The sequence below is a fragment of the Pan paniscus genome, chromosome 14 (genome assembly GCF_029289425.2).
Source record: "Pan paniscus chromosome 14, NHGRI_mPanPan1-v2.0_pri, whole genome shotgun sequence".
NCBI classification, from domain to species: Eukaryota; Metazoa; Chordata; class Mammalia; order Primates; family Hominidae; genus Pan; species Pan paniscus.
The window spans coordinates 81,912,436-81,922,946 of NC_073263.2; the positions used below are offsets into that span (position 1 = coordinate 81,912,436).

The 10,511-nt window shown below is 43.3% G+C and overlaps 1 protein-coding gene across 4 annotated transcripts; it reads right to left on the reverse strand.

Moving 5' to 3' along the window:
• Positions 1 to 5,373: 5,373 nt before the first annotated feature.
• Positions 5,374 to 10,158, reverse strand: SPRY2 (sprouty RTK signaling antagonist 2). Of its 4 annotated transcripts, none has more exons than XM_003825255.5 (2): positions 10,020 to 10,158; positions 5,374 to 7,154 (listed from the first exon to the last, which is right to left on the reverse strand). In XM_003825255.5, the coding sequence occupies exon 2, from the start codon at positions 7,101 to 7,103 to the stop codon at positions 6,156 to 6,158; it is 948 nt and encodes a 315-aa protein (XP_003825303.1). In that variant the 5' UTR covers positions 7,104 to 7,154; positions 10,020 to 10,158; the 3' UTR covers positions 5,374 to 6,155. The 4 variants fall into 4 exon arrangements, with proteins under 4 accessions (XP_003825303.1, XP_057155586.1, XP_057155584.1 ...); XM_057299603.2 differs by lacking the exon at positions 10,020 to 10,158 and adding an exon at positions 9,257 to 9,621; XM_057299601.2 differs by lacking the exon at positions 10,020 to 10,158 and adding an exon at positions 8,131 to 9,621.
• Between the last annotated feature and the right edge of the window lie 353 nt (positions 10,159 to 10,511).

The window sequence follows — 10,511 nt, forward strand, 5'->3', positions numbered from 1 at the left end:
TAAACATAGCGACTGGGCGCAGTGGCTCACGCCTGTAATCCCAGCACTTCGGGAGGCCGAGGCGGGCAGATCACCTGAGGTCAGGAGTTCGAGACCAGCCTGACCAACATGGAGAAACTCCGTCTCTACTAAAAATACAAAATTAGCCGTGTGTGGTGGCACATGCCTATAATCCCAGCTACTCAAGAGGCTAAGGCAGGAAAATCACTTGAACCCAGGAGGTGGAGGTTGCAGTGAGCTGAGATCATGCCCCTACACTCCACCCTGGGCAAGAAGAGCAAAACTCCATCTCCAAAAAAAAAAAAAAAAGAATGAACATAGCAACATGTAGTTGTTCACATATTCATTAAACACCTCTACAATTCATTTTAGGATGTGGATATGGGATGGTGAGCATAGTTTTATTTAATGAGTGATGCTAATTCTGTTGCAACTGTCTTAGCAAAAACTCTTGAGGTATTTAAGTATCTGAAACCATTGCAAAGACATGGTGATCAAACCAACTAACGAGAATGCATCAACGTTTCCCTCAATTTCTGCACTCTCATAGCATCTTGCTTGTGCTTCTAAGTCCTGTCTTGCATTAGAGTTGCTACCGCTTTCCTTTTGCATTAGATCAACTAGCCCAGTAATTTGTAAGCAGTAGGCATCCAAAAACTAGGTTGAAATGCCAAATTTATATTTCTGTGCCCAAATTCTCTTCCAAGTGAGTCCTTGTATTAAGTCAAATTATTTATTCTTCTCTGTGTATTAGCAACTGTTTTGAGAAATAAATTCATAAGTGATGCTGAAGCCTTACATGTCTCATCTAGCCAAGCCAGAGGCCAAGGCTTCTTTCTAATCTCCTTTAACAGTTTATTTAAAAAAAAAAAAAGTATGAGTTGCCAAATAAGATTGACTTTTAAAAATTATTTAAGTCAATCAAAATGTAGTATTAAATAAAAATGTAAAATATTTGCTAGGCATGGAAAAAAGTTTAAATGTTACTTTTTTCCTCTTTTGCTATATTTCTATCTCCCTTTTTTCTTCTTTGATTGTAAATTAAATGAATGTATTAAGTTAAATTTTGACCAGAGGTGCAGTATCATCAGCGGTATTCACATTTTGCCTCTCATTATTCACACAGTTGTCTCTTGCGGTGAAAAGGGAGTGGCAGTGTGGCGTACAAATAAAATCTACAGTATAGGACATATACAGTCTTACTCTTATCCTCTTGTGAATGGCCAAACCCATGATGAAATACTCCAGATGTATAGCTTTACTCTGATGATCAGTTTTATGTCAAATCAGATAGGCCTTGTTAAAATTCTAATCTGATCTCCACTCAATGGAGACCCACCCTTAGTATGTCATAAAGAAGTGAGGCATTAGACCAAATTAAAATAGAAATTAACATGACTTTTGCCTTAACGGATATTGCAAACCAGAGACTGGATACTGATACAATAATGACGTGACTAGTTAATAACCTACTATTATATGTTTTCTTCATGAAAATAATGTAAAATATTCTCCACAAGTTGACAGACCTGTTTTTGAGCTGTACAAATTCAGCCCATTTTCAAAGTTGAAACTTCTGTGTTTATACCCTGGTCCTTGTGCACATTTAGGAGAGGAAGACAAATGGCCAATTGTGGGTATGACTTCAAGTGAAACTCTAAAACCATTAAACCTTTGAAAATTTTGACCTAAATGCTTAAAAGTTAATAAATTACATCAAACCCATCAACTGCCTATCAAATACCTTACAGCACTGTGCAAGAGCAAATTCATTTATCTGACATCATCAGTACCTTAACTTACATATCCTGGAGTCAAGTAGTCCTTGAGACAGAAGTATACTGAAGAAAGAAGTTATGCAAAAAGTTCGGTTGGGATTACTTGCCTGGGTTTTGGCTTTCTTCTTTCACAGACAATCCCCAGAGCAAGCTACAACATGGCAGAAATTTGGCAGGGCATTAAAATCTCCTCCTCAAAACACATAAATGAATGTTTTAAGTAACAACAATCAAGTTGTCATTCTTATATGAATCTCAAATATAGAGCATCCACAGGTTTAAAAAAAATTAAAAAGCAAGAAACCACAAAAATGATTAAAATTCCCCTAAATGCTTAGCAGTTATGTTTGCATTATCATCATACTTTTACTCTATCACATCAAAATAATGGCCATTGGATTACAAATTTATCATGTTATAATTTTTCATGAACTTTAAATAGAGATTAAGAAATTGAGGTTATTCCTCCATATTTTTTCCCAAGTGAGATAATTTGCAACATTAAAACAGTTATTTTTGGCCAAGTGTGATGAATCACCTGAGATCAGGAGTTCGAGACCAGCCTGGTCAACATGGCAAAACACAATCTCTACTAAACGTACAAAAATTAGCTAGGCATGGTGGCGTGCCCCTGTAGTCCCAGCTACTTGGGAGGCTGAGGTAGGAGAATGGCTTGAACCCGGGGGGCGGAGGTTGCAGTGAGCCAAAATCCCACCACTGCACTCCAGTCTGGGCAACACAGCAAAACTCTGCCTCAAAAAATAATAACCTAAAAAATAAACAAAATTGCTGGGTGCGGTGGCTCATGCCTGTAATCTCAGCACTTTGGGAGGCTGAGGTGGGCAGATCACCTGAGGTCAGGTGTTCAAGACCAGCGTGACCAACATAGTGCAACCCTATCTCTACTGAAAATACAAAAATTAGCCGAGCATGGTGGTGCGCACCCGTAATCCCAGCTATTCAGGAGGCTGAAATGAAGCAGGAGACTCTCTTGAACCCGGCAGGCAGAGGTTGCAGTGAGTTGAGATCACGCCACTGCACTCCAGCCTGGGTTACAGAGCAAGACTTCGTCTCAAAAAATAAAAATAAAAATAAAAAATTATTTTTAATGCAGTGAATGAGTGCCAGTTGCTTTTAATCTATTAGACATAAATATTTAATCTTCCATATTTTGAAAATTAATTCTATGCTGGTATATAGATAAAGTCAACATTTAACAGGTTAGTTGGAAGCTTCTTGAAAAATCCAATTTTCTTTTTTTTTTTTTTTTTTTAAGACAGAGTCTTACTCTGTCGTCCAGGCTACAGTGCAGTGACACGATCTTGGCTAACTTCAACCTCCACCTCCCAGGTTCAAGCAATTCTCCGGCCTCAGCCTCTCAAGTAGCTGGGATTATAGGTGCCTGATACCATGCCCACTAATTTGTATTTTTAGTAGAGACGGGGTTGCATCATGTTGGCCAGGTTGGTCTCAAACTCCTGACCTCAAGTGATTCACTTGCCTCAGCCTCCCAAAGTGTTGGGATTACAGGCGTGAGCCACCATGCCTGGGCTCCAATTTTCTTATTTATCTTTAAACAAATTATTTTCATAGGACTTAATATACTTAATTCAAATCCTCTTCAAATTTCAGTTGACTATCACTTTATGCTCAATATTCAAACCAATGAGTTATACTTTAGAGATCAGAGCCCATTAAAAAACTGAATTAGAGGCCGGGCGCGGTGGCTCACGCCTGTAATCCCAGCACTTTGGGAGGCCGAGGCGGGCGGATCACGAGGTCAGGAAATCGAGACCATCCTGGCTAACACGGTGAAACCTAGTCTCTACTAAAAATACAAAAAAATTATCCGGGCGTGGTGGCGGGCACCTGTAGTCCCAGCTAGCCGGGAGGCTGAGGCAGGAGAATGGCGTGAACCCGGGAGGCGGAGCTTGCAGTGAGCCGAGATCGCGCCACTGCATTCCAGCCTGGGCGACAGAGCGAGACTCTGTCTCAAAAAAAAAAAAAGAAAACCAAGTTAGAAAGCAATTCCTAGGTCAGTAGTTGCCACACTGCACATAATCACTTGTAGAATGATTAAAAATGCTAATTTCTAGGCCACACCATCAGATTCTGACTCAGTAACTATGGGAAGAGGTTCTTACTTTTTCAATAAACAATGACATCTGATGCAATATGTCTAAGAATACTTTGAAAGCCACTTATGCGGTGAAAAAAAATATTTAACTCACAATTTTTATACCAAAAAGAGCTCTGTCAATGCACATGGCAGTTTTTGATGAACAAAGCTAATCAGTCAAAATTTTTGTGCTTTACACATCTTGAAAACTACATAATGAATAAGAAACCCTACCCTATTCTCCAGCAACGGAATTCTTCCTTAGACCACCAGGGTGACGTTTTAAGAGTGTTAGAATTGAAACATTCAGTTACTCAAAGTTGAAGCTTAAATCATTTCTAAGTTAACTATGTTTCTTAGAGGAAGTCAGAGGAAATTGAAGGTCCTTAGAGCAATGTCTTAATGTAGGAGGCTATATAGTTCCTTGAAAGCCAATTTTAAAAAACAAAACAGAAGACAACCTGTACTAAGGAGCCTCAGAACAGGAAACAAGAGATTAAACAATAATGACAGATAAATTATTTTCTAGACTTCCGATGACTCTTGGCAGCAAAAGTACAAACTTTTGGAAAAAAAAAAAAAAATCAGCCACAAAGTGACTAATCAAGTGACTTAAAACCTAGTATTTGTCAAGATGGGCTTGCAGCAGCTTGCTGTACCTTTGCTTCTAAAAGACAGCTCCAAGCACACTGACTCTCATGCTGCATCTTTTTCCCAGAGCAACAATTTTCTGAATAATCTGATTGAATAAGTCAGGGCCTTAAATTGGCCTTCTTTGTCTTGAGTAAGACCAATATCAGATCAAATTTTATGATACCAAATACCAGAATCAAAGCAAGTTCTATTTTTCATGTCTTTTCTAACATAAGGAATTAGGTAAAATGGTGATGTTTCAGAGTCAAAAATTAAATAGACTGGAAAAAACACTGCCACGATCAGCTAAGTCAAGAAAATATTTTTGGCCTTAATTTTAAGAACTGATCTGTGAATACTGCATGTCTGAGACACAGGTGACATTCAATAAATGTTTATTGAGCTAAACTCATTTCACTAGTTTTGAATTATCCTCATGGAATTAATCCTTGATACTGTATATAAAGAAAAAGCTTAACTGTTAATTTTTAAGGAAAGTCTCCTGAATCAAAGATTTAAAAAAACAAAAAAACAAAAAAAAACCTCTGCAGAACAAACACAAGTCAGATAATCTGCAAAAAAAAAAGGGGGGGGAGGAACAAGAACAATGATATAGCTAAAATCAGCTCCCATATAAGTACAGATAGTAAGTTAAATGTTGTTCTCTTGATTGCTAGAATTGTCTCTGAAAAATCATCAAATCCAGCTTACTTTAAAGCAGCAATCATAAAATAATTCTATAGACAAGTGATTAACTATTTCATTAAAATGTTACCCTTAACATAAAATGTAGTTTCTTACACTTGAAAGAAACAAAAGATAAAAGAAGACAAAACAGCTCAATTTAATTTCAAACGTTAATATATTTTCTATTTTATATTGGACATATGCATCTGTAACCCCTCATTTGCAGCAACTATCACATCCTCATAAAAGGGGCAAAATTTGTAAGATGCCTCTTAAAATAAATATTCTTTTTTATAAAATAATAAAACTTCAAATAAATATTCTTTACACTAAACAATATGTTGAAAAAATTAGAAAATAAAGGTTGAATTTTACTGTAACTGTACAATATACATGAAGTCCAAAGGGAAATCAGAGTCTTACAATAAAGGCTTTCTGTAAGGCAAAATACAATCTAAAAACATACTGATTGATTCACATTCTTCCGAATGTACAACATATTAGTATAATATTTTGTGTCTGTGCCATGTAATGTGGCACAACTTGTTTTTCACAGTTGCAAATATTATTGTATATACAAAAATATAGCACATTCTCTCTGGAGAAAACAATGGAAAAAAGTCATCTGCTAATTTACAAGTTTTGCAAGTACTATTCACAAACAAAAACTTTGCCTAGGAGTGTCTGTGTTGCTTTAGCTTATGCAATACATGGGTCACCAAGTTCTGTATCTCATACTTTGAGCTCCATTAGCTGAGTTCTAACAAGCATATCAGTTAAAACGGCACATGAACAAAAAGCATTTCACCGCAAACAGCAAAGACTATCCCAACTTTCTATTAACAGTGCCAAGATTATAACTGTTTAGTTGGTTGCATATGTGTATTAAAAAAAGAAAGAAAAAATCCTCATTACTGTAATATTCCTGATTAATGATGCTATGTTGGTTTTTCAAAGTTCCTAGGGGGGACAGTGGGAACTTTGCAGCAAACTGTGTTTGAGTTTTTACAGCGGCAACCAGGCCTGTTAACCCGGTCATAACACCCCTGGCACAATTTAAGGCAACCCTTGGCTGGAAGGTAACACCATAAACAAGGCAAAAAGAGGGACATGACACCCATGGCTGACCATCGTGTACAACAGTGAGACTGGCTGCAAGAACATGGGTTGTCAGCACAGTTGTCCTCATCATCATTAGAACAGTGATAGAAGAGACCTTTCACACAGCATACACAAGTCCCATAGTCAATCACGTTCTGGGCCGAGCAAAGGCACTGCTTGTCGCAGATCCAGTCTGATGGCAGAGGCCTTGGGTAGGTGCACTCCTTACATTTGCACTTGCCACAGTCCTCACACCTGTAGGCGTGCAGGCCCAAATCTTCCTTGCTCAGTGGCTTAAGCTCACCTGGCTTGAGCTCAGATTTGGGTTGCACCCGGATTATCCCATCAGCAACAGGCCCGGAGGAGAAGGATGATCCTAGCAGTCTCTGTTCAGAGGAGCTGCTGCTGGTACTTGTCCTCGTACTGCTCCGCGACCCTGAGCTGACCGTGCTTATGGATCTGGACAGAGGGGCTCGTGCAGAAGAATGGACCTGCGAGTGCTGGAGCCTAGGAGGCTGGCGGTGCTCAGGCAGACCGTGGAGTCTCTCGTGTTTGTGCTGAGTGGAGGGGCGAGGAGCAGGCTTGAGCCCAGGTCTTGGGACGACAGTAGGCCCCTCTGTGTACTCATTGGTGTTTCGGATGGCTCTGATCTGATCCAGAGACAAGACATGTACCTGCTGGGTGAGGGCGTCTCTGGGGTCGGGCTCCCCACGCTGTCTGCCACCGTCACGGGGCGTCTGCAGCAAGGGCTGCGACCCGTTGCCACTCTGAGCTCTGGCCTCCATCAGGTCTTGGAAGTGTGGTCACTCCAGCAGGCTTAGAACACATCTGAACTCCTGAGGAAGCCAAGAGGAAAGAACGGTTGATACTCTAAGATACTTCCCACTCTCCACCCACCTGAATTGACTCCTCACTTCCCACTTTCCCTAGAGAAACAGGATTTGAAATGGAATGGCAGTAGGGAGGTATTAGCCATATGATCAACAACGCATGTACCCAAAAGTAAAAATTACGGCGGGCTACTGACAATTCTGTAATCCTGTGATGTACAACAATACAAAGCTGATCTTTGAGTCACTTAAGTAAGAATTCCTTATTCAAAGAAACATACAATTTGTAAGGTTCAGGTTCAACGTAAAAATCGCAAGGAAGTATTGCTGGAATATAACACTGCTACCAATGTTTTCAAAAGTTGAAAATCCTTTCAAAATTTGAAATAGGTTTCCATTTGTCATAGTCATTTTTGCCTTAAGCGTTAATAATGCAACCTAGAAGATTCTTTCTTGGTTCTTAATTTTTACTTTTACATCAAACACTTTAACTGTGACGTATACGGCATTCTGTAACTTTTTCAAACCAGGTAGAATGAATATGGCATGCAAAAAAGTAAATACCCAAATTCTACAACAATCATGCCATTTTTTATTAATTGTATAGTAGCACAAAGTTATAGAACTAAAAGCAAATCAAATCCTATTAGGTGCCAGAAACACATTAAAGCAAACTTAACAACAAGAAGACAAGAATTTATTTTCAACTTCTCAACAACTTAAGAATTAAGTATTTTACAGTCTGATAGCCTAGAACACCACCTTAGATTCTGCAGCTAAAAGGTTGTTCTCCCTGCTAATTGAGAACACCAACGAAGTGATAATAACCAGAAAAGCGTTTTAAAAATTCAAATGTCACATTTCGTATCTAGCATTCTGTCAAGGAATTCCTTAAACTGCAGTCCTTCTTCAATTTCAAAACGATCACCCCCTTTCCCAAGCCTATATGACAATAAAAAGTATAAAACAGGCAAAAGTGGACCTTTATCCGATCTCCGCTCTTTAGAATAGAGGCCACAGCGAACAAGGCAGGTGACAAACGTCTCCCAATTCGGAGCAAGGCAGTGCTGGAAACCGGATCTCCTCACCTCCAAAAGAATGGCAGAAGACAACGCTGCCCTTTGCTTTCACTTAGTTTATCGCCTCTCTGTGCCCCAACACCGTCCCCAGCAGGTGGGACACAGCCGATCCCCAGGGGAGTTTCTCCAGGCGGACTGACGCTGTCCATGGGCCAGGCTGCCCCCCTGCTTACGATCCCCAGACTCAGACAGGCGGGGGCCGCGGGCGCCTCCGAAGGGTACGTGTCACGAAATGCAGGAGCACACTTCCCCCGCCTCCCTCTCCCCAGCTAAGATCTCCCCCAACTCAAAAGAACTGCCTTCCAGCCCCAAGGAGCCACTCCGCCCCCAGGCAGAGGTCACGCCGCCCACTGCCAGGCTTTCTGCAAAGCCCCTCGGACATCCGGCACAGGTTTCCCACCCCGACACTGCGAGCACGAAAGCCCTGCCTGAGACACGCAGCCAGGACGCACAAGTCCAACCCACGCACACACAGCGACTCCACGCTGCACTGACCGAAGGGGGCATTGCCTGTAATCTGCACACGCCTATCTCCTTTTGGGTCGAGAGAAAAAAAAAAAGATATCATATTTCTTAAAGTGAAAGAAAAATGGCTTTTTTTAAAAAGGGCATTTTCCAGGGTCCCACTGCTCACTCCGGGCGCGCAGGACCCAGCTCCCGGAGCTGTAAACTTTCGGTACAGATTTGCTTGCAGTCAAAGTAGCATCTTTGAAATAAAAGGGGGCTTTTTTGTTTTTATTTTTTAAGTGATTTCTGCCGATCCGATCCCTGGCCTCCTTCTTCGAAGCTGGACTCCCTACCTCCGCCCCTCTTCTCTTTCCCAGTCCCCCCTCCCCTTTGAAAGTGCTTTGAAACCCCCATTAAGAACAGTGTGTGATCAGACTGAGGATTAGGGGAAAAGAACTTCAGCTCTAGGGTGGGGCAAACGGACACAGAAACTGCTTTGTAAAAAACACACAAGAATCCAAATTAAAACACAGCAACAACAACAACAAAAGGAAATAAAAAATTGCCTCTTTTGCCACCTACTTTCAGGTAATGGAAAATGATCGCGACCGCTTGATGACTTTCTTCCTGCGCTGGGTCAGCCCGAGCTTCCAAAAATAAAATAAGTGTGACCCAGGCTGACCACGAAGAACGGAAGAGAGAGAGCTGCACTTCCGAACCGCAGAGACCCGGCGCCAGGCAAGGCGACGCTCCCACCCGCTCCGGGCTAGACCGTCCACACGGAGCAGAGGTGGGCACTCCCTCCACCCGGCACCCTGCCTTTTTCTCACCCTGGGGGTCTCCTGCCCCCGAGGCGGGCAACCTGTGTCCCCCAGCCCCACCAGCGCCCCGCCTAGGGCAGCCTCTCCCTGGACTTTGCCTTCCACCAAGAGGAGGAACAGGTTAGAAATGCGGTCGCCTGCAAAGGCAACCTGGAAAATACAAAGTGTTTTTCTCTCCCTCTCCCGCTCTCAGCGCCGAATTCGCGGCCAGTGCACGGCTGGGAGCAGACTTCAGGCTAGCTGTCCTCCGTCCCAACCCCCTAGAGCGCGGGCGCGCGGGGTCGCCTGTCGGGGACACTGCACGGGGTGCATACAGAAGTCCCCGCAGAGGCAGGCCGAGCCCAAGCCCCGGGCGAGGCAGGTCCGCGGGGAGCGCCCCGGATCCTCGCGAAGACCCTGCGGGATTTGAGAAAGGGAGGCTCGGGGAGAGACGGACCCAACTCCTGGTCCGGCTGCACCTACTCCATGTTGCCCACAACGCGCCGGCCGCGGCGCCAGGAGGGGAAGAGCCAAACGTGCCTCACCGTGATCGCGGCTTTGCACCAACCCCTCTCCCTTGGATTCTCTTCTTTCTGCGATGTGCAAATAAATCCAGTCTCGATGCAAACTTTTTTCCTTTCCAACCTCTGCTTCAGACCAACTTCCGAGCAATCGGCGGGAGAAAAAAAGAGAATTCGGAGCCAAATTCCCCGCTGATGAACACTCCGGGGTTCGGGGCTGGAGACGACCCCCCTTCTACAAGCGCACGCGGAGTATTTCCTCTTTTTTCTCAATGAACAAGAGGCCGAAGCGCCAACGGCAAGTCCCTTTTCCTGGCAGATGAGCGAATGGGAAAAGAAAACGGCCTTACGGAGAACCTAAAGCCAGATCGCCAAGTGGTGCGGCCGGAGCCGCGTCGTAGCGGAGGCGGCGCGGGGGCGCGGGCCGGGCCGGGCCGGGCGGGCGCGGGGGCCTGGGCGCTGCGCGCTCCGCCGGCCCCTCTCCTCCGCTAGCGCTGCGGCGCGCAGCTCTCGGCT

Excerpts from the sequence above, each read along its gene's own strand:
- SPRY2 (XM_003825255.5), bottom strand. The coding sequence starts at position 7,103 with ATGGAGGCCAGAGCTCAGAGTGGCAACGGGTCGCAGCCCTTGCTGCAG.